The 24,130-nt window shown below is 42.6% G+C and overlaps 1 protein-coding gene across 1 annotated transcript in view; it reads right to left on the bottom strand.

Annotated features, from left to right (window-relative positions):
* Nucleotides 1–3,261: 3,261 nt before the first annotated feature.
* carmil2 (capping protein regulator and myosin 1 linker 2) overlaps nucleotides 3,262–24,130 on the bottom strand; it is a 77,401-nt gene continuing 56,532 nt past the window's right edge. The window contains exons 31-39 of the mRNA XM_050073432.1: nucleotides 23,085–23,985; nucleotides 17,898–18,002; nucleotides 15,534–15,570; nucleotides 15,017–15,085; nucleotides 12,413–12,672; nucleotides 8,839–8,974; nucleotides 7,351–7,440; nucleotides 4,305–4,418; nucleotides 3,262–4,182 (exon numbers count right to left, since the gene is read on the bottom strand). Coding sequence (XP_049929389.1) covers nucleotides 3,593–4,182; nucleotides 4,305–4,418; nucleotides 7,351–7,440; nucleotides 8,839–8,974; nucleotides 12,413–12,672; nucleotides 15,017–15,085; nucleotides 15,534–15,570; nucleotides 17,898–18,002; nucleotides 23,085–23,985 — 2,302 coding nt within the window. The 3' untranslated portion in view covers nucleotides 3,262–3,592. The remainder of the gene's footprint in view (nucleotides 4,183–4,304; nucleotides 4,419–7,350; nucleotides 7,441–8,838; nucleotides 8,975–12,412; nucleotides 12,673–15,016; nucleotides 15,086–15,533; nucleotides 15,571–17,897; nucleotides 18,003–23,084; nucleotides 23,986–24,130) is intronic.

The following is a 24,130-nucleotide window of genomic DNA, read 5'->3' as shown; positions in this document are numbered from 1 at the left end:
CGTTATGTATAAATGCGCCTTAACTGTGCCATGATCGGCAGAATCTAAACAAATACGGTGACCAGACTGGATGAAAGTGATGCAGCTTTCAAGACTTTAGTAAATGGACCCTGAAAAAACAACTCTTAAATAAGAACATTAAACAGGAGGCATTTCCTCAAAGGAAAGGTATTCATACTGTTCTACCTGTTGGTTTTCACAAACCTTGAATTTTACAGTTGGCCCCTCTGGTACATAAGGAGATGGTATTCAAAGTGTATTGTTGGACAAGGACTATGCACTACTGAGGTCCTGCAGTGACGGAAGCAATGGATCTGGGGTGTCATTTATATAGCAATGCAAAGGACACCTGTTTATATGCCTAAAAATAGCAAAACATACCCACAGCTGAATCTAGTGACTTGGAGATGAACCTCCTGTACACTGATGAAGTAATGAAAAAGAGAAAAAAAACTACATTATGAAAAAATATGTGCAGCTGCTGATGACTTCATCCCACACAATGTGCTTCTTAGTCAGTAAATGACAAACATACATACATCCTGCTACATGCTTCATTTGGCTATAGTGTACGTTACCTATGAAAATATTATGTTGTAATACCTGTATATTGATCAGTAAGTATGGAAGCGTATTGCAGTCATACCAGAAAAAAACACTGATCATTATCAGGTAATAACATAAAAAGTTTCCTGTTATAACAAGGTGTTTTTCACAATTTTTTTTTTTTTTTACAAGATATTGTCAAGGTATAACAAGAAACTTTACTTTAAAAAAGAGATTTTTTTATGGTAACTATACTATTTCTCTTGTTATCATGTGAAATGAAAACAGCTAAATTGAGCAAATGCATCCAAAAATAGTATGAGCACAATAAACCCTAACTTCAAACTCACTGCATAAAGGTATCAAGCCTTGTGAACTCTTTGGAGCTCACAAAACCCATTATGGTCCCTTCTTATGAAGTAACTTTATCTCCCTGAGCATGGCACTTTTATTTCCTGATATCTATAAATCTCACTGATGTTAATTAAAAAGGAAACAAGGTAACTGAAATATGAATTTGGTACTGTGCTTCTTCTATTTGTACAGTTTACACGATGAGTGTCTGGCATAGTGAAAAACTAATCTAATGTAAAACTAGCTTCTTCAGCAGTCAGTTTATGCTAACAGGACAAAATGCTTATTTCTGCCTCTTGTATGGCAGCTGTCAGGGACTGTGACCTAAACTGCAGGACCTCAGTAGTAGTAAGAAGTTATATGAACATGACTGTTATGTTGCAGAACAGATCAATACAGCCTAACTGATATTTGCTAATGTTAACACAGCATTGAATGGATGGATGTCACAGTGACTGGTTTGGGGAAAAAAACCTCCCTCCCACAAAGCTAACAAAAGTCAGAGTCAGAGTCACAAAATGGCAATTCTATACAAATATCAGGACAATGGGGGGGGGGATAAGCAGATGATTAAGAGGGATTTAAAAGTGGAATTTAAAACATCATGCAAACAAAATTTTGAGTCATTATGATTTAAACATCAAAAAAAAAATCCCCAATTAAAAAATCAATGGGAGCAAATGAGCTAAATCAGCGAAGTCTAAGTCACAATGAAACGTGTCAATGTAACTGAAACTCGGTCATATTCTGGAAAAAATCAAGAAGGCAAAGTGAATCACAGAATCATAAAGTACATTATGGGCCTTGTAACCCCTTATCAAATCATAATGATAACATGTATAAGCAGGTGATATAAATGTGTTGTCTTTGACATGATGTGTTGAAACCTAATGTGTTAATGAACTACACTCACATTTTTTAAATGAGCCATCCTTTTGTGGAGAGCGAACAATAAAGATTTCACAACCACCTAGCTGATGCTCCTGTCAATTCACTCATTTAGCTGTGGCTAGCTGTGTCCCATTTCAGGCCTTCTTAAAGGCATAAACTATACTGAGTTTTAAAGGTGTGTTCAGACTCAGTGCAACTGTTTCATCCCCAGTGTTGGGAATGAAACAGTTGCATATTAGTCACTGCAAAGGTGCAAGTGGATGCAGATTCACCCTGAGTGGTGTGAACTGACACAGTAAGTTAAAGGAGCAGTGTGTAAGATTTAGGGGGATTTAGGAGCATTTGGCAGTGAGGATTGTAGATTTCAACCAGCTGAAAGTTATCCTGGTTAGGATTCCTTTTTTTTTTTTTTTTACTGGTAAAAACACTGAATAAAGTATTTCAAAAGTCCGGTTTTAGTCAGAATAACAGAATAAATCGATTTTCTCTAATGTCACGTAAACGTGCTGACTATACAAATCAGTGTTTCTCTGATGCTGCTGGTCGCAGATGGGCTTCTAACCACGGTGGCCAACACCAAAATGCAAAAACGTAACGCATGAATGGCCCTATCAAGAGCCGGTGTTAAGTTTTTCTGTTATGGGCTATTACATGAGCCAGTAATTTGTGCATAACCCACATATTTTGGAAGGCTGCTATCACGTGACCAATGTGCTGATGCTAGTAAACAAGGAAGCGGTCCCAGGCAGTCTGTGAGGAGGCAGGTTGGGGCAGCAGATGTGTCACAAAACACTGGACTTTCCCCAGGAGACTGGTGTTCGGAACTGTGTAAACTCATTTTATGTTATGTCCTCACCATGTTTCTTCTCTTAAACCTAACCACAGTAACACTGATTGCCTCTTAACTTTATGTAATTACATAACTGTACATTAAGAATGTACGATAACTGTAGAAACATGGCGGTGCAACATGGCGATCTCTATAAACAAGGATGCATTCCCTATAAAAATGGCTCATTCTAAATGAATGAAAACACAATTATTCTTATTTTCAGGTGATTACACAGTAAAGTAAACATAACTATTATTTTATATTCCATTTCTGCCAATATATCCCCTTTATCCTACACACTGGACCTTTAAATGAGTTCAACATGTTTCAACTTGAGTGAAAAGTTACTGCTTCGCCTCCAGCTTTACGGTGCTAGTTCATCGCTGCACAGAGATGAGAATATAGTTATAATAAAATTCCTGGATATTTTTGACATCAGTTAGATGACAGTCAGCACACTAAGACATACTCTGCAGACACACGGTATGTTGCTAGCTAGCCACAGCTGACATCTGTACATTTGCCAACTGCAATAGCAACCCAGCGGTCAGATTCATACCAATAATGCATGCCTCACACAAACTGAAACAGATGCTGCAATTCAGTACTCAACTCATAGAAATAAAAAAACAAAAAAACATTTAAAAGAACATTTATTTTCAGACCACAACAAAACTGTTTGTGCAGTCTGTATTTATTCACCTCTGACAGCCAGTATAGCAACTGCACAGATGTTAGCGGTCAGCTAGCAATAAAAATATGCACCAGCTGCATACTCTGCATTTAGTTCTCAGACTTTCTACACCCCTGACTTGGGACACAGCAGCTGTTTTCTACAGGAGGGTACAACATTCATGCTCTTTTCAGACCTCATTATCCTCCCAGCTCCTGATCTCAATGATGTCACAGACCCCTAACTCCCCTCCATCCCAGGTGCATCTTTTCTCCTCAGGTAAGTCAGTGTGTGTGTTATTCAGACAGAGGGGGCTCAGTTCTTTGGTCTGCTGGCTCTGCCTTCGTTGTGTGCTGTTTAGAGACCGCCTCTCCTCTTTCCTGTGTGCTGTTTCTCACATCCACTGTGGCTGGCACTGTGCCGGGGCTCTTCTTCTTGTGGGACAGAGAGCTCAATTGGGGGTTTTCTGGTGATTCAGATGCAGCTGGGATTGTGCTGGGGGTCTTTTCTTGGGGTGGTGGGGACACCAGCAGTTTTTCTAGAGTTTGGGGCAAAGCTGAGGCTGTGTTGGGGCTCTTCTTCTCAGATGTGGGGGTTACAGGGGGCCTCTCCAGGGTTTGGGTTAGTGCCGGAGGCCTCTCCAGGATGGAAGGGGCTTTGTCAAGGGCTGCAGTTGGACTGACAAGTCGGGGTACTGATGTTTCTAGTTGAGCCTGAGCTTTAGAGGAGGGACATCCTGAGCCTGGGGTTTCCTCCTCTGCTGGAGGGGGATGCTTGGTTTCAGCTAACGTCCCTTCACAGCCAGTCCTTCCCCCCTCGGCCTTCAGCTCCTCCTTCTGAGTGGCCTCCTTCTTTTGTTCAGTTGTCTGTTTCCCTGTGTCAGTGGCTGGGTGGATGAGGAACATACAGACAGATGTGTTTAGATCGCAGAAAGAAAGATAAACAACAGAATCAAAGGATATGATAATCAGAGATTGAAGTTAAGACAGTAATAAACACCTCTCTCACCCTTCTGAGCTCTTTGTACTTCCTCCCCACTAGATGGATCTTCAGTGCAGGTGGGCAGGTCCCCTCTGTTGCCCCGGAAACGGATGGGTGACCTCTGTAACACTGCCTTCAGCTCTGAGAGAGAAGGAGACAGAGTGGCTTAAGAGCATGTGTGAAAACAACCTCTAAATGCCAACCATACATTAGAAGACACAGTTAGTGGATTCAGCCAAAACAGTCCATGTGAAATATGTGTTTTTTAGTCGCTGGTTCCCAACATGGCCGTCAGTGCCCCCCTCCATAAATGGAGCTATTTAGCGTAGTTTCGGTCGGGTTGGACACAGCGGAAGTCAGCAAACCAGAATACGGCACCCGGAGGCGGAAGTAAGTCTGCACGCCCGCAGCGGCCCGCAGCCATTAAACCACAGAAGAAGAAGGAGCCGTGTTTACGAGTAGGATTTAAGAAACAGGCTAAATGACATGATGTTGCACATTCATTTTTCCCTGTTAAAGGTTTTTTTTTGGGGGGAGTTTTTCCTTATCCGCAGCGAGGGTCCTGAGGACAGAGGGATATCGTATGCTGTAAAGCCCCGTGAGGCAAATTGTGATTTGTGATATTGGGCTTTATAAATAAAATTGATTGAATTGATTGATTGATTCTTGTACAGTAGGTGGTGGTATGCACCTGGAAGTTGTGTGCGATCCGCCAATAAATTGAGAGAAGAAGAAGAGCCGCGTTTACAGAGAGTGTTCTTCGAGTAAGCGATACGCAACGGGCATTGCTGAACACATAACAGTTTTACCAGATGTATCTATAAGGACTTGGTTGTACTTTCGATGTCATGGCGGATAAAGAAGGAGCACCATCTAAAAGAAAAAGAACAGAAGAACAGAAGAAGGCTAAACGAGACAGTGATAGGGCTCGAGCCCAAACGCGTGTAAACCTCGGTCGGGCATTCACCAAGTGGAGAGAGCTGAGAGATTTGAAAGGTTTTAAAACTGATCCCTAGTTGGCCCTTTTCCTAATCGACAGGTATGTCATTTTTGTTTTTATTTAGAGAATATACCGCAACTTGTTAGACATTGTTTTACTTCAATATATGATGACATGGAAGTTATAAGCAAGCTAGTCTCGCTCACCAGACCTTTCTCAAGAACACAAATATACAGCAGGCAGTTGTCCTCAGTTTACTCACTTACTTACTTACTTCTCTCGCTCTCCAAAATAAATGCATGCGGTAATTGCCGGTTGCAGTCGAGATTTTACGACACCAGGCTCTGGGTGTCATACGACCAAGGGGGGCACTATAATCAACAAAAACGTAAAGTTCCACACAGCTGCTTTAAAAAATGTTTATGGTCACTGGTGAAAAGACATTCAGAAAAGGTTCAAAAGTGAAAGTTTTTTTCACCGAGTATTTGAAGACGTTGATTGAACATTCACATGTTGTTGTTATGCAAAACAGTGTGCAAGTAATACTCTATACTCTCATTTTGGAGCCTAACTAAGAAATCACATCCAAATTTCTCAGTTGAAAGTTAATATTGCAAATCCCGGTGAAATATGTACCAAATGTATCCATTCAATCAACTTCTTCAAACAGTCGGTGAAAATACTTTCACTTTTGAAGACTTGTGTTTATTTTGTCAGCTCCTTCTCCTTGCTCTGTGAGCCCTAGTGGTCTGCATGACATCCATATCATCACAGTTGAAGCTCTACCGACCAAGTACTTGCGCATGCACCTTACAGCAGTAAGCAAAAGTTCTTATTTTACATGAATGATGTAGAATGTACAGGTCTGAAATTAAAAATGTCCTGAAAGCTTTGTGTTGGAAGCACACACTCTATATAGTTCCATATTTATAACATGTTAATGAAAAATTAAATGCATTGAAATTATGTCTTTGTGTTGACCACATTGGACCTACCAGAGCAATATGAATTTGGAGAGATACCTTCACAGACTACTCAATATTGTCTCTGTTTTGATCTACAACTGGGCCACCACTACACTACCGTGCCGCCCTGGAACAGATCAGTATATTTGTAAAGTCGCTGTTGCTGGCGTATGTCGCTGCCAGGGTAAAAAGATGTTTGCAAATCAACTCTGACTGGCCATGTCAGAAAATGGATCAGCACTGGACATGACAGTCCTCTGAGAGAGAGTCTGAGCTTTTCTGAGGTGCGTTCACAAGTTGTTTTATTCAATGTAGATCTTAATAACAATTCACAAAACAACAGCATGCTTTTGCACGATCCAAGTCTTCCTCAAAACGTGACATTTTCAGCTTTAAGTTGTTAGCTTGGAGGTTGCTGTTGTTGTTTTCCGTAGCGAAGGAGATTTGTAAATGGCAACATGCAGGTGGCGAAAGGAAGGAAGAATGCGGCACAATGGCTTGTTTAGTTCTTTTTTCAGATTACTATTCATTTCTCTAGAAAACCTATGACACAACAAAGTTGCTTATTACTGCTCCTGATGTCACCATGTGAAAGCTACTGTTGACCATTGGCCCATTATCAGCCTAGACAATGTCATGTTGTAGGACCGTATGAGTAATTTATGATAAGTATATTAAAGTTGACATAGAAGTCTCCAGAGAACCTGGTCCAATTAAACCCTAAGGACCTGACCACATGAACAGGATCTCATCTCCAGACATTCCAGTGTACCTTGAGCCTTTCCCCAGTTGCCCAGCTGCATTGCTTCTTCATGATCCTCTTTGCATTCATTACCAAAAACAGTAAATTAACCGTCTAGGTTTCTGCTGTAGTCAATGTGGAGCAGTTCTTAGTGGGCATTCTTCAAACTTGAATCTTGTAGCAGAAAACTAAGCTCATAAATGTAGTCTGTTTCTGTCAGGCTTACTGAGCTTCAGCTGTCAAATGTGTAGTAGTTGTTTATCACTGCTACAGATTTATTATATTTATTTATCTATCATCAACCTTTCACAGACTGTGGTCTTACACAGTTTTTATATTCCTTACCTTACTCTTAGTGCTTTTCGTATTCAGTGTTACCAGTATTTTTTAATGTCTTCATTTAACACTTTGTTAAAGAAGTCTTACCTTGTGTCAGGCCTGGAGCGTCCTCATGGACGGACACAGCTCTGCGTTGTGGGAGGGGCTTCAGGTGTTGCCGTGGCTTAGGAAGACTCTCTGAAAGTATGCAAATGAATGCACACACACACATGCACGCGCACACACGCACACACACGCACACACACACACACACACACACACACACACACACACACACACACACACACACACACACAGACTTACTTAAGTTGATACTTAATGTTAAACTTGCCGAACTGAATTTTACAATACAGAAGGTGTAATATGATAAATCTAATCTGTCAATTTCACCGTACAAACTAAAAAGAGAGAATGAGAGAGAGAGACAGCCTGAACCCTGAAATGATGGCTCATTTTTTAATATCATATTGTAACATTTCTAGCTGTTATAGATTACAAGTACCTCGGCATCATGCTTGACCACAAGCTTATATGGGATCTGTAGACTGACCTCATAAGCACTAAGGCACAACAAAGGATGTACTTTCTAAAGAAATTGTTATCTTTTAATGTCCACAATCAAATGCTCAGAATGTTTTACTGTGCTTTTATTTAAAGTGTTTTATCCTTCTGCATCATCTGCTGGTTTGGTGATGCTACAGAGGCACAGAAGTCAGAAGAACTGCTACAACCATTAGTAAACTGGGGATTATTTGACCAAGTATGTAATGCATCTATAGAGACAGAATGATGAGAAAGGCAAACAACACTGTGGGTGACCAGAGGCCACCCATTGCCTCCTCACTGAATTTATTGCTATCAGGGCGACAGTATTGACCCCCTCTGTTCACTAAAAATAGAGCTAAGTTTTAATTTGTTCCACAAGCCATTATGTTTGTGAACGGCTAATGTACTAGCACCTTATCCCACGCACTGTGGCCTCTCTGTCCCAGTCACAGGCGGTCTGGTCTGCCCTCCTCCTTCTAGTATATGTATGTGCATGTGATCGAGTACGTCTGCTATGTCTACATATGTCTAAGGATGATTTTTGTATGTGTATCGGTAACTGTCCTGACATTGGTATGTGTATGTCTATGGTGACTTTGTGAGGTTATGATTATGCTGCAGTCCAATTTTTATTATTGTGATTAATCTTATGTAAATGTACATTTAAATGTTACATGTTAGTGCAACCAAACCTGAATGAATGCAATGTTACTGAGTAAAATATAGATTTATCTGCCTGTACATTTTCATCACTTCCTAGGTGCTTTTACAGCATTTCACACCTTTACTAATGTGACTCTCACATGTTTCACATGTGACTTTGATGTCTGTCATGTTACATCAGGGTGATAATGACCCAGAGATGTTAACTGCGTGGCTGTTAGCATGGTGAAGGTACAGATTGCCATGAGCCTCCTCTACCTGAACCACATCTGATTTCTCATGGAAGCTCATAGCCCTAAAGTAATAAATCAGCCCAAGTCTAAGATGGATGAATGAACTGGTTTGAATGAGATTATCCAGACGTACCGTCGGTCACTGATTGTGCTTTCTCAGAGCGATCCTGTGTGCTGGGACCCCTCCATGGAGATGGGCCCGGAGGAAGCAGTTCTTTCCTGGAGGACGGGGCTGAGGCTGCACTCCAAGGCCGCTCCTGGCTTTCAATCTAGGGATGAAGATCAGAGAGTGCTCAGTGGGCTGTGACATGAACAACATGACTGTTATGTCAGGACTGAGCATATGGATGCAGAGAGCAATTGTGCCAATATGGAAATGAGCAGAGTCAAATCCAACGACGCGTGCAAAAAATCCTCGCTTCATGAATTATTCAACTTTATGATCACTTTGGAGGTTGTAGTTTGTGCTGCTGTTGACTTGTATTGTGTGTGTGAGGTGTTTCTAACATTTAGTCTACCCTCACTGATATAAATGGGGTGGACAAAACATTAAATTCAACATCTAGCTGTACCTAATAAACTGAAAACAGAGTGTATTTATTTCTACTTTTATTTCACTTTTGACAGAAAGTTTTCATTGTTTCTCCCACAACTGGAAATGACTGTGAACCAGCAGTTACAGCATCAAGAAACAGTAAAACTCTCCAGTGATAGTCCGACTCATTAAATAGTTAAAAAACTGGGTTAGCAGCTCTTCAATTACATTAGAAAACTAGAAATACTGCCTTGCGGTTGTATGCGTCTGTGAACCCGTCAAGTTGCAGTTACATTTTACATTCATATCTGTGAAAACAGGGATGCTTCACACACATCTTCCCCCCGACAGCATTGAAGATCTGTACAATCAGCACAGTTTCAAGATTAGCGTCACCAATTCAGTTCCTGACCAAATGTCTCCCCTTCTGTTCCTGAGATATGACATTGAGTAATGGCCAGAAAAGTGTTTTTGCAGAACATTATGATGTCACAGTGAAGCTGATCTTTGATCTCTGGATATAAAATGTCATTATCATTTTATTTTATTAGACATATGAGAAATGTTGTCATAATCAGTGTATGAGTTCTTGCAGTTTGGCCAAAAACATGTTTTGTGAGGTCTCAGTGACCTTGACTTTTGATCTTCAACCACCAAGTGGACATTTCTGTTGAATTTGAAAAAATTCCGTCAAGGCATTCTTGAGATATCGTGTCCATGAGAATGGGACATATGTATGTACCAGTGGCGGCTGCTGGTCTTTCAAACAGGGGAAGCTCACTTTAAGTTTACATCATAAAATTTGTCATATTGTAGCGAGGCAGTAACTTATAAAAGGAACATTTAATTGGAGCCGTTCTTCAACCACAGTCATGCTATAGAACCACAGCAAAACACACCTCAAAGATTTTCAGATGGGTTTAAACACCTGAACTGTACTGTACAAACGGTGAAAATGAGCTATATGGCTTATGGAAATAAGGAACTCCGGACGGCACTCTGTCAGAAGACTGCACTCGCAAATATTCGCATAGGACTGAGCTCGAAATGCGACGATGACGGAGTGTATGTCCAAAGCGCTGTCAATCACAAAGGGGTTCCGCCTTTTAGACGATTCCTCCAATCATCATGCATACACTGAGCGTCCTCTCCCGCCTTCCGCTCCATTAGGTCCCAGGGAAGCTGAGCCTCCCTGGAAGTGTCGCATTTATCCAATAACCGTCTCGCTTTGCTGCATGAAAAAAACCTGCTCAGCGCTGTCTCCTAGGAATGCTTGGAGGCTCCGCGTCCACTGTGCTGACACAAGAATGTATGACAGGGAGGTCGCGTTTGAAAACTGGTGATAAACGGCTGACGTTTGAACATCATAGTCATGATGTGAAACGCATCCTAGCACACGTTTAATGTAATGTAAATTCTTATTTTAATGTAAATTCAATAGTGCATATTTGACCATTTCTTCTATGAAATATTAGGGGAGGTTCAGCCTCCCTTGTTGTCTCAGAGCAAGACAACCCTAAAACATAATGCCTTTGGTCACAGATATTGCAGGTGCAGAAACATGAAAAGATAACTGATACTTACAACATTTTATTGACTGTTATTTACTGTTCAAACTGATTTTCTCATGTGGTGCAACAGAGGGCCCACTCTGTGTATCACACTACTGTGAGCTGCGTAATCTTTCTCTAAGTATCATATCAAAAATCATGAGGTGCTGGTGAGGTTTTTTTTTTTCAGAACTAATGTCAGTCATTAATCTGTGTTTTTACTGAGGGAGCAGTAGTCCAGTATTTTAATCTTACATTTCCAGTCTCTTCATGTTGCTTTGTGCACAAACACACATGGTGAGGTAGGTGATGCCTAAAATGTCTATAGACTGTTGCTGATGATGTCATAAAAAGATCCCTTTTTAGTTACATTAATACGTTAGTTACCCTGTGGATTGCACAACACTTCTCTGTGCCACCAGTAACTCTGGCTTAAACATGACTGCCTACCTGTGACCTGTACTAGTGCAGTTCCCAATTTTTATCAACAATACAAACAAATTATGTTTCTATATTCATATTTACCTTTTTAATTATATGTTTTCACCTCTTCCACTCTATCCCTCTCTACCATAGACCCATTTTGTCTTATACAGGCAGGGGATCTTTACGGGTTGATAGCAGGTCAACAGTCAATGCGGTGTTTCCCCTGCCAATGTACAGTTCAATGTGCAGTTCAAGTAATTGTTGAGTTGTTATATTGACTGCTGTCATTAAAAGAAACCCATGAATACCATGATTCCTTTAAGTGTTTGTGTCGGTGTCTGTCTGGCCTGAATTGCTGTTTTGTATTAATGGATGGCTAACACCTCTATTGTGGAAACTGCTGAGAGACCCCCTTATTGTCCATATACCTATGAAAGCCATCCATCCCCTGAAAGCTCAAGGTCTCTAGTTTGTGGCTGTAAAGGTTCATGAGGGTGTAATTATCCTAGAGGTCACCATAGGTCATTTATACAGTGATGTCCGTTTAAAAAAAATGGTGTCACTACAGTAAAATGGCTTCTATGGGGACTAACATCATCACGCATAATACAATTGGGCTCATTTAATTCACAAATTGTTTAGCTTTCCAGTCATACCTGATTAATACAATTCCAACACTTTTTAGGAACCAGGCAAAAATAACACTTTTATACTGCATGCAAAACACTGCACAGGATTAGCATAAAGTGGGCATGTCTGTAAAAGGGAAACTTGTGGGTACCCATAGGCCCCATTTTTATTCAGATATGTTGAAGTGAGATGTCAACAGACCCCTGTGAAAATGGCCATGCAGGTTTTTCCCTCACCAAAAATGAATTATTTAACTGCATTCCCAACAAGCTATTTTCTCGCCAGCTTTATAACTCAGCCTGTTACAGCCGCTGAAAGAGAGTAATGTTGGCTGAGGACGCAGGCGTCCCAGCAGAGTGGAAGAGGTTTAACTATATGACTAGCTGTATAATGTTTCAACTGTTTTCACTGACACTGTCACATATTCATGAGCTTTGAAGCATTTTTCTCTGCAGTGTGATGTGTTTATAACAAACATTTGAGATGAATATTAAAAAAGAAATACATAGCTTTGCCACTGGGCATGAAGTTTTACGTCTAAATGTTGGGACTGAGTGCTGTATCACCTGTCCTGTGGTCTCCCCTGGCCTGCCATCATGAGTGTGTGCTCGGAGCTGGACTCTTTCTGCAGAGCTGCTGGAGGGAGGAGCAGAGGAGGGACGAACTCCTCCTCCTGCAGGAGAAGCCGGGGTGGGGATGGGAGGCTTGGCTGCAATAGCAGGTTTGGGTGGCAGGGGGCCAATGGGGCGCTCGGGGAGGGCAGGTTTTGGGTGAAGGGGAGGCTCTGGTCGGATGGGATCCAGCGCTCTCATAGGATGCCTGGGATCTGCTGGGGAGAGAGGGTGCAAGAGACTGTAAATCACTAGTGGACACTCTGTGAATGATGCAGGTTGGTCCAGTCTGTGGCTCCAGGTTGGATAGATATTCAGACAGATGTAGCACGGCAGCAGAGACCCTCCTGAGTTCTCCCAGAGATGACTATGGGCATCTGTGGTGGGTAGAGCAGGTCATCCTCTAATCAGATGATGGACCTACACTTGATAAATCGACCTGCACAGCACCTGTATAGTGCCTTTCTAGTCATCTGACCACTCAAAGCGTTTTTTACACTACAAGTCACATTCATCCATTCACACACACATTCACACACTGGTGGCCAAGGCTACCATACAAGGTGCCACCTGCTACTCAGTTTTAAACACACTCACATGCTGATGGAAGCATCATCAGGAGCAATTTGGGGTTCAGTATCTCGCTCAAGGATACAGACTGGAGGAGCTGGGAATCAAACCGTTGATCTTCCAATTAGTGGACCACCCGCTCTACCTCTGAGTCACAGCCGATCCCTGATCAGTGGTAGACATGTAGTGGTGACATGTGGTGACATGTAGTGTAAAAGTGCTTTGAGTGGTTGGAGGACAAGAAAGGCGTTATACAAGCGCAGTCCATTTACGTCGCCACACAGCCCAGGTCAGGGGCCTGCTGATGATGTTACTGGCTCTTTCCTGTGTCACTCTAAGACAAAAATGTGTTGTAAATTACAGTGACTAAAACCAACATGAAACAGGTTAATATATTGTACATTCCAATACTGTATGTGCAACATGTCAAAATTTTGTTGTCGTTTTTAATTAATTTAATCTTCGAGTGTCATACAGCTTTCATGGAAACATGCCGATAAAGATGAATTATTGCCAATAAAACCTTGTGGTGGTTTTTCCCCATAAACCTCTTAAGCCTTAAAGGAAAACTCTGATGTTATTCCATATTTTTTATATTGTCAACAAATCCCATGAAAAGACCAAATCAACAACGTGTTAGTTTGTCTCCAAAAACCTTTTGACCTCCTGTCCGCAGTTCTCAGCTCCGTTAAGCCCACTGGTCCTGACTGAAGGCTTTAAGAACACCCCGCACATATACAGTTTTGGTATAAAAAGGGGTTCTGTGATTTCCTTAAACAGCTTGGAAAAATAAACAGTGTGCAGTGTTCTAAAATGGTTTTGTCTCGTCGTGAATCATTGGTCTGAACTGGACTTTGTGTGCAATGCCTCTTTTGCTTCCGTGATGCGAGGATGCTGTCTAAAATCACACACTGGAGCAACATGATGCTGCTGTTGTTTGTTTTTGCAAAGGCGGCATAACGATCTCTAACAGGCGATCTCTGTGTAAAAAATGCCAATGTGACACACAGCTGAAACACATTGTAACATGTGGCTAATGCTGTGAAACAGTCACAGTTGTCAGGATTCGGCCGAGCCTTTGTTTTTTCCCTGTGTTTTCCCTCCCCTTGAGCTATGTGTTTGTGTTGTCTTGTTCTCCCTGTCTGTCATCCCCAGGGCTGGGTGGGGCCACCGGTCTCCTGCTCTCACTCCCCTGCACACCTGCAAAGCATCAGCCTGATTACTTCTCATCTCCACTTCATGCAGTATAAAACCCGGCTTCACGTTCCACTCTTCGCCAGTTTGTTGTTTCAACCTTAGTGGTAATGCTCTCGGCCTCGTTAATCTTTGCTCTTGTGGTTTTATGGATCTTTGACTGGTTTCGGATTTATGCTCGTTTTTGGATTGTGTGTTGGATACTGTAGCCTCAAACTAACTTTGTATATATTTCTTGCCTCCTAGCCCTGCCACCTGCCTGCCCCCAGCCTTGCCTCGCCCAGCCCCATCATTATGTCTTCCCTCACCTGGACTCCTTCATCTGCCCAGAATACCAGTCGTTGTCTTTGTTTTTTTTGCCACTTCACTGGATATTTTAGAGCATTCACTTTTTGTAAATAAAGCACTTTTTCACTGATCTGCATTGTGGGTCCCGTCTCATTCGTTCTGGTATTTAAGCCCTGACAAGAGTTAGGATTAGGCAACAATACTTGATTGGGTTTAGAAAAAAAACGTCATAGTTTGGGTTAAAATGTGTTTGTTGAGTAACTAACAACAGTGCGCAACAACTGTATTAAACCTGTAACGTAATGTTTAAACAGCTCTGACTCTTGGTGTCAAACGGGACAGGAACTGCAGTCTCCTGGGTGATAATATAGTTTTGTTTGACCCCCAAAATACATCTGTGATACAAACACTTACAAATTAGTATGCTTAACTCATTATTGGTTTGGGCCTGCACATGGTAGTATTGTGATCATTTTTATCCAGATATGTGGTAGATAACATTGATACCTGATGAAGTGGACATGGTTCTGGGCTTCATGTATGTGGGAGGTGGTACAGGTTTTTCCAGGATAGCACCTGAGGGACAGAGACAGTAGCACAGCCAAGGGTCAATTTTAATCCAGGGTCTACATGTAATGAATACAACATGAACACTGGGCTCAGCTGAAGCCAGTCTAATGAAGTCTCATGGCTGTAAGTGGTCTAGTGCTGTTATCAGATCAGCTGAAGCTTTACTGAAGATGCGGCTGTAACACAGTGCTGTCATTCAACATTAAAACCTGACACTTACTGGTTAATTTTGTTTCATAAAGCTAGCAAATGTGAAATCACTTACATTTTTTCCCATACTTTTTCATTTGATTTTGTCATGTTAATTGATGAAGACTCTAAAATAAGTTATTTTGGGGGGAAAAAAATCAAAGTGTAGTCTGAAAGTATTGAAAGTTCAGATTTGAAGAGAGATTCTGTATAAAATGATCTGCTTAAAACATAAATTATTGATGTCTAAAAACACACAACTTACCTTCAGAGTTGGCCTTTCTCAGCTCCTCATCTTTATTCTACAACAGACACATAGACAATATTAAACTACCAAAACTTTTGATGAATAACTTGCTGTTGCACTTTGTAATGGCTGATCTTATCCTTCTTGTTACAAGAACACACCACAAATATATGTGGAGTCTATTCCAGCTAACACTGGGCTACACCCTAGACAGGTCACATTCACACCTACAGCCACTCACCAGTTAACCTGCAAGTCTTTGAACTGTGGAAGGAGCCCAGAGCACCGAGAGGAAACCCATGCTGACATGGGGAGAACATGCAACTCCACACAGAAGGACTCCCCCACCCAGGTTCGAGCAAGGAACCCTCTTGCTGTGAGGCACCAATGCTAACCACTGTACCACTGTGTTGCTATACATTCTCTGCTATAATAAATTAGCGCCTTACAAGTAGGCTTTGCACATATTTTTTGACTAAGAGATTCTAAATGAAAATAAATGTACAAATTTCATTTCTTATCTTCTCTCCTTCTCTCGCTCTCTCTCCTTTACTAACACTCATTTCCTGTTTCTGCATCTCGCTAACTCGGCTCTACTGCATGTCACTAACTCGGCTTCTTCTCTGGAGCCTTTGTGCTCCACTGTCTCGCAGGTTAATTCATATCGCAGTGGTGCCTGTATGGTGTGACGTGTGTGGTTGTGCTGCTGCCGTGGTCCTGCCTGATGCCTCCTACTGCTGCTGTTATCATTAGTCATACTTCTACTATTATTATACACATATGATTATTGTCACATACATATACTATTATATATCAATATATACCAACAACATATTGTACCACAATAGCCGTAGTTATTATAATAATATTATTACTTAAATTAATGTTGTTGTAAGCTACTGTCACTACTGTCTGTCCTGCATCTCTCTCTCTGTCTCTCTTCATGTATCATTTTGTATATGGATTACTGTTAATTTATTAAGTTGATCTGTTCTGTATGACATCTATTGCACGTCTGTCCGTCCTGGAAGAGGGATCCCTCCTCAGTTGCTCTTCCTGAGGTTTCTACCATTTTTTCTTTATCCGCTGTGAGGGTCCTAAGGACAGAGGGATGTCGGATGCTGTAAAGCCCTCTGAGGCAAATTGTGATTTGTGATACTGGGCTTTATAAATATAATTGATTGATTGATTGATTGATTGATTGATTACTGATAGGACTAATGAACAGTCCATCATTAAATTATTTTTAAAGGTACAGTGTGTAGGATTTAGGGGAATATATTGGCAGAATTGGAATATAATATGATAAGTATGTTTCCTTTAGTGTATAATCACCTGAAAATAAGAATCCTTAAGTTTTCATTACCATAGAATGAGCTGTTTATAGCTACATAGGAAGTGGGTCCTTGTCCACAGAGATTGCCATGTTGCACCGCCATGTTTCTATAGTAGCCCAGAGCAGACAAAACAAACACTGACCCTAGGTGTTTTCACATTTTTGCATTAGTCACCATAGTTAGCAGCCCCTCTGTGACAAGCAGTGTCAGAAAACCAAAGGTTTTTTTTTTTAGGTGAAACTGCTTTATACAATGTTTTTACCAATTCAAATCACTGAGTCTGTTTCAGAGAGAAAGAGATCTATGAAAATAATGCGGCTCCCAGTAAAGACATCTTGAACGTCTGGATCTTAATTTATCAGAACAAAAGGTAAGCACACATAGCAAGTGTTGGCCTACCGGCCCGTCTGTGTCTTGCTTAACTGTTGTTTAAATCTGTTTGTTTCGGAGAGGAAGAAACCTCTAAGGATAACTTGGCTCCTGGTAAAAACCTCTTGAATGTCTGGATCTTAAGTTATCTGAGAAAAAAAAGTGAGCACACATTAGCAGGCGCTGGACTAGCAGCCAGTCTGTGGTGTGCTGAGCAGCATTGGTAAAACACTGATTTGTAATGTGAAACTGCTTTATTCAGTATTTCTGCCAGTCTCATTCACCAGGTGTGTTATTTTGGAGAGGAAGTGACCTCTGCAGACACTTTGTCTCCCAGTAAAAACCTTCTGAACAATGAACAATGAAGGAATTCCAACCAGGAGATGTTTTAGATGGTTGCAATCGGCAATCCTCACCACTAGATGCCATTTAATGCTATAAGTCCTACATACTGCTCCTTTAAATTGTTCCTTTGTGTAAAACTCACAGTTGCAGTCCATGTTTAGACATCACACACAATAATTTCACATTTTCTTATTGTTCATCACATCAGATTAAAGTGCTACATTTAGACCCACATCAAGGAACCTTCACAGACTTCACGGCATCTAACAGGCCAACATGGTCTAAATCTGTTAAACCTACATACACACACTGACACTCACACCCATCCTACCTGGCTCGTCTTGGTGTCGGCAGGTGGAGTTTTGGCCACGCCCATTCTGTGCAGCACCACCTGAAGCCTCTGTTCAAAACTAGAGGAGCTCTCAGACGCATGTTTCTGGAAGACCATACATGGACATAACAATCAGTAAGTGTGAGTTTTCACATACGCATGCATGCATGCACGGCACGCACGCACGCACAAACACACACACACACACACACACACACACACACACACACACACACACACACACACACAGATGTAAACGCTGCCCTAAATACCATCCCTACAAGGACCATCACAGTACAGCAACAGTAATCCTGGAGATGCTTGGACACAAGAAGGACATGGTACATAAGAACCAGAACCCTCCATGGAACAGACGGCTACAGACCAAGAACATGGCAGCACAGAGAGATGTTAGCCAACTAGCGGAGCTACACAGAGGTAGCCTGGTGAATAAAGGGGTACCAAGGAAATACAACAAGCTCCCCATCTGAAGAGATACACCAAAGAAGTAGAAGCCAGGAGAATAAACAGGATGTTCTCCACTGAACTGGCCAGGCGTTCTCTCAGTGGCAGGGAAATAACAGCAGGTCAGACCCACCAAGAGCTGAGATGGACACATACTGGAAGGGCATATGGGAAAGAGAAGCATCACACAACATCAATGCCCAATGGCTAGTGGACCTAAGAGCTGACCACAGTAACCTCCCTGAACAAGAACCAGTAACCATCTCAATGGCAGAAATCCAGGAGAGAGTGTCAAAGATGAAGAGCTGGACAGCACCGGACTCTGATATAATCCATACCTACTGGCTAAAGAAGCTAACTGCACTCCATGAACGCCTAGCAGCACAGATGACCCAGCTGCTAAGGGATGGGACCCACCCAGAATTGTTGACACAGGCCAGGACAGTCCTGATCATGAAAGACCCCCAGAAGGGAACCATCCAATCCAACTACAGACCAATAACCTGTCTCTCCATAACGTGGAAGCTCCTGTCAGGCATCATATCAGCTAAGATAACTAGGTATATGGGCCAATACATGAGAGAGGCACAGAAACAAATTGGCAGTAACACCAGAGGAGCCAAGCACCAGCTACTGGTGGACAGAGCAATCGCCCGAGACTGCAAGAGCAGGAAGACCAACCTGTGCACCACGTGGATTGACTACAAGAAAGCCTACGACTCAATGCCACACACATGGATACTAGTATGTCTGGAACTATGGGAATGTGGAAGACGACCCTAGAGGCCACCTCAAAGCCGATTGCCCAAGTCAACATCAAATGTGGCATATACCAAGGGGATGCACTGTCACCACTGCTGTTCTGCACAGGCCTGAATCCCCTCAGTCAGATCATCAAGAAGACTTTCTTGAGAGATTCTGAAGTGGAGTAACAATCAGCCACCTGCTCTACATGGATGACATCAAGCTGTATGCCACGAATGAGTGAGAAATCTACTCGCTGATCCACACCACCAGGATCTACAGCAAGGACATAGGGATGTCATTAGGATTAGACAAGTGTGGCCGGATGGTATCAAAGAGAGGCAAGATGATCAGAACTGAGGGAGGTGACCTACCAGAGGGCAACATAGGAGATATCCAGGACAGCTACAAGTACCTTGGGATCCCACAGGCTAATGGAAATCATTAGGAGACCGCAAGGAAGTTGACCACAACCAAATACTGCCAGAGAGTAAGGCAAGTCTTGAGAAGTCAGCTGAATGGTCAGAACAAGGTCCGAGCCATCAACATGGATGCGCTGCCAGTCATCAGATACCCAGCTGGGATCATAAGCTGGCCAAAGGAGGAGATAGAAGCCACAGATATCAAGACAAGAAAGCTCCTCACCATACATGGAGGGTTCCACAACTAGTCCAGCATCCTGAGGCTATACACAACGTAGAAAGAGGGAGGCCGAGGACTAGTGAGCATCAGAATGACTATCCAGGATGAAACATCCAAAATTCAGGAGTACATCAAGAAGATGGCTGCAAAGGATAAGCTGCAAAGTGAATGCCTCAAACAACAGAAACCAGAGGAGGGCAAAGGAGCGGAGGAGCAAACAACATGGAGGGACAAGCCCGTACATGGTGCATACCACCGTCAGGCACCAATCATTGCAGCATAAGAACAGGCCCTAAGCACAAAGGCCATAGAGACCAGGGTCAACCACAGCAGATCAGACCCAAGGTGCAGACTGTGCAAAGATGCCCCTGAGACAGTCCAGCACATAGTGGCAGGGTGTAAGTTGCAGGCAGGATTAGCATACATGGAGAGGTACAACCAAGTGGCTGGGATAGTGCACAAGAACATCTGTACCCAGTTTGGACTCAAAGTACCCGAAAAAATCCCGATGGGACACACCTCTGAAGGTGGTTGAAAACAACAGGGCTAAGATCCTGTGTGACTTCAGCTTCCAGACTGACAAACAGCTGCTGGCTAACCAAATGGACATAGTGGTGGTTGACAAACACCAGAGGAGGGCAGTAGTGATAGATGTGGCGACACCAGCCGACAGCAACATCAGAGAGAAGGAACACGAAAAAGGTGTAGTAGTATCAAGGGTTGAAAGAACAGCTGGAACAGATGTGGAAAGTCAAAGTTGACGTGGTACCCATGGTAGTAGGAGCACTCAGGGCAGTGAACCCCAAACTGGGAGAGTGGCTCCGGCAGGTTCCAGGAACAACATCTGAAGCCTCAGTCCAGAAGTGTGCAGTCCTAAGAACAGCTAAGATACTGTACAGAACTCTCAAACTCCCAGGCCTCTGGCAGAGGACCCAAGCTTGAGGATGACACAGATACCACCCTGAGAGGGTCAAAGGGTGATTTTTTACTCTGCTTTGAACCTCTGTCGAGAGTGGGCTTGTGTTTTTCTCATGCAAATAATAGTTTTCTAAAATGTATTCTAACATGGATAACTCTTAATATGCCAGCTTGGTGTTTTAGTGTGTGCAGGGAAATATAAGCCTTTGTAAAACATTGATCATTGAAGATCTGAGAGGCAGCAGAGCTTAAATTACATAATTTTGTTGCCTCAAACTCTCTGTGGTCACGCATTTTAAGTGGCAATACAGCTGAACATATAACAGAGCAGCTGTCATTAACCTGGATGTATGTTCTCAGTAAAAAGTACTTGTGGCAGAGACAGCACACTCCACCCATCAATTGACACTGACAAGAGCATTTATTGTATTTATGTTGATTTTGTAAAGATGTGATGATTGTAATGTAACGATTTAATCAGCACTAGAGCACAACTAGGAATATCTCCCTGGTAAAGAAAAATATGATATGAGGTGCAGTCACTATTGTATGCTTGTTCAATTGTCTGTCAACAGAAACAGGAAAAGAATCTACAGTAAAACTGAGGGCTGGTCTGCATTTTAACTCTGTATAAGTGAGATAGATGATTCAGAGTAACCAGACTGCCTGCCCTACTTCTTGCCAGATGTTGGCTATAGAGCACACTTAATATGTTGTATGATAGGGGATGATGAGGTGGGAATTTAGACCTCTTTTTGTTCAGGTGTTGGCACAGATCTTTACAAAAATGACCTGGGTTTGGATAAAAACCATTGCCTATCTTCTCTTTTTACAGAAAGATTATATTTAATCACTCACACATGTCCGTCTCCTCTACTTGGCCCTGTACACCTCCACAGATGTTTTCGTTATTTTAGCTGATTAGACCTGTGCTCTTTTTGACAAACTATGAAAAACTTTGCTGAAATGTAAGTGAAAATCACTAGCACAAAACACCCATAAGTCTTCTCAAGATTTCCTTAAAATGTTCACTATTTATGGTTTTCTCCATTGCACATAAGACCTTAGCAACTAAAGCAAGTTAAAAAACACTTGAGGTACCTCTGACTCTATCTTAACTGCAACATGACCGAGTTTATGGTGATAAATGAAAAACCTGACACACCCTGAGAAGAGTGTTCTGTGACCAGGAGGACCCAATGGATATGCTTTTGGTTTTACACTACAGATTTGACTGAGCTGATTTTCCTTTCAATTTCTTCCTACAATCGTTTTCTGTTTTCCGATATTTAGGGATCAAATTTACTTTGTAGTATGTGTTTTCTATGACTGTATTCCTTTTTTCTTTATTGTGCAACAAGACGTTCACAAAAAGAGTGAAGACAAGTACACAATAAACAGACAAACAACATTATACAAAGTGGGCAGGGCAGACACCAGACCCAGCCATCAAAGCGGAGGCTTGAAGCACGTTATGGCAGTAGCGTGACAAAGGGGAGCCAGAGATTTCCCAACCCAATGTGTGGGCCTTTTATTTATTTATTAATGTATTTTTCCATTATTATACTTTTTTTTTCTCTCCACTTTTCTGAATGATTGAGGCTAAGACCTTGGTGGGCAACCCCCAGACCCTCAGGAGGTGGTTTGCCCATCCAATTCAGCATTCCTTGTTTTTATTGTTGTCATTGCCAATTGGCATGGGGGAGACCAGCATCCATTGGCCACACAGTGCCAGCCTCACCACCAGGCAACCACTGTGAATGGCCGGGCCCAAGGCCATCCCCGCTGGGCCACCCCCACACACCAGAGAGAGAGAGAGAGAGAGAGAGAGAGAGAGAGAGAGACAGAGAAAGATAGAGAGAGAGAGAGAGAGAGAGAGAGAGAGAAACTAAATAGTAATAAGAATGATTATAATAATAAATGTGTGGTATCTTCTAGGAGGCAGAGTGATGGGGACAATGGGATTAGGATTGTATTCCTCCAGATTTATAATCTTTTCCTCCTCTGACCAATATGGTTTTGTTGTTTTCTTTTCTTCTGCCATTTTTTCACTAACTATAAGCCAACTTTGTAAGATGATAACAGGCATAACAAGCGTGAGTTCAAGCAAACAAACAATCTCCATGAAAACTTTTACAGATGTATAATCTCTATCAATGCAGTAAATTAGTTAATATTTTTCCTTAACTAAGAAAACCTTTGAAGGGATTCTCTGCAAATGTGTAAGTCTAAACTAAGGAGAAGCTAAGCCTTAAGTGTCATACTTAACGAGAACCTAAGGTGTTTTGTGCGACCGGTCCCTGGTTCTCAGCAGTATTTAAGATTTGACAGTACTAGCAGTTTGGTGTTTGCTGGAGTTGCCCCTTCTCCTATTAGATGATCTGACAGTATGTGTGTTCAATGTATTGGCAGACTGACCTTGCTGTGGGTGTCCTCCTTGTCTTCAGGCTCTAATCCCGTCAGCAGTATGAGACTCTGGCTCTTGCCCTCTCGCAGTGACCTCTTGGTCACCTTCAGTCTCCTCTCTCCATATGGAGTCCCTCCCAACTTCATCTCCTTCATCTGCGCAGCACTCCTCTCCTGCTCAGTTAGAGGGGAGGTGACCACAGGACTTGGGGTGCGACCTGGCAAGACAGGAACTGCCTCCTCCTCCAGGTTGGAAAGTGTGGCAGTGGTGAGGTCAGGGCTGGTGGCGATGGTGGGGTAAGAGGGAGTGGTCTCACTGGAAGGCGTCATCATCGTTAATGTCTTGGCAGGCGCCATCATTCCCCTCGCATCGCCTGCAAGATGGTGGCTGGTGGCAACGATTCCTTCTGTGGTGGTGGCATCATTAGAAACGTTAGCATCCTCCACTGACCTTGCCCCTCTCCCCTTCTCTCTCTCCTTGTCCCTCTCCCTCTCTCTCTCCCTTTCTTTGGCCTCGCGTAGGGGTCGAATGAGGTCTGCAATGGAGGTCCTTTTGACCTTCACCCCCTCTCCTCCTCCTCCTCCCTCACCCCCTCCTGCCTTGGCAGCTCGGCTGGCTCGAGCTCTCTTGAAGGCAAAGAAGTCGCCAAACTTTTTCTTGATGTTTTTGGTGGGAAGTGTGGTGGTGGTGACAGAAGAGGGGGTGGGGGAAGTGGAGGATGTAGAGAGGGGTGGAACATCAGTGGATGTAAAGGATGTGTCAGTAGATGGGACAGAGGGGGAGGTGACAGTGGTGGTGGTAGAGGAGGTGATATTTTCAGACGAAGAGGAAAAGGGGGTTGAGGCTGAGGGGGTGGAGCTTGACTCTGAGGGAGTGGCTTGGGCAGGGATTGACTCCTCCCACCGGCCTTTTCTGCAGCAGGGAGACAGCAGAAAGAGCAACAGACAAGAAGAGACACTCAGTACTACAACTACTACTGCTACAGGACTCAAGACACATGCTCAGTTAAGGTACAAAACGAGAAGGGTCATGCAAACAGCACACAGAGCAAAAACAT

This window comes from Epinephelus moara, chromosome 20 (genome assembly GCF_006386435.1).
Source record: "Epinephelus moara isolate mb chromosome 20, YSFRI_EMoa_1.0, whole genome shotgun sequence".
Lineage (NCBI taxonomy): Eukaryota > Metazoa > Chordata > Actinopteri > Perciformes > Serranidae > Epinephelus > Epinephelus moara.
Note: the sequence above shows the minus strand (reverse complement) of the source record. Positions and strands in the feature narration are given on the sequence as shown.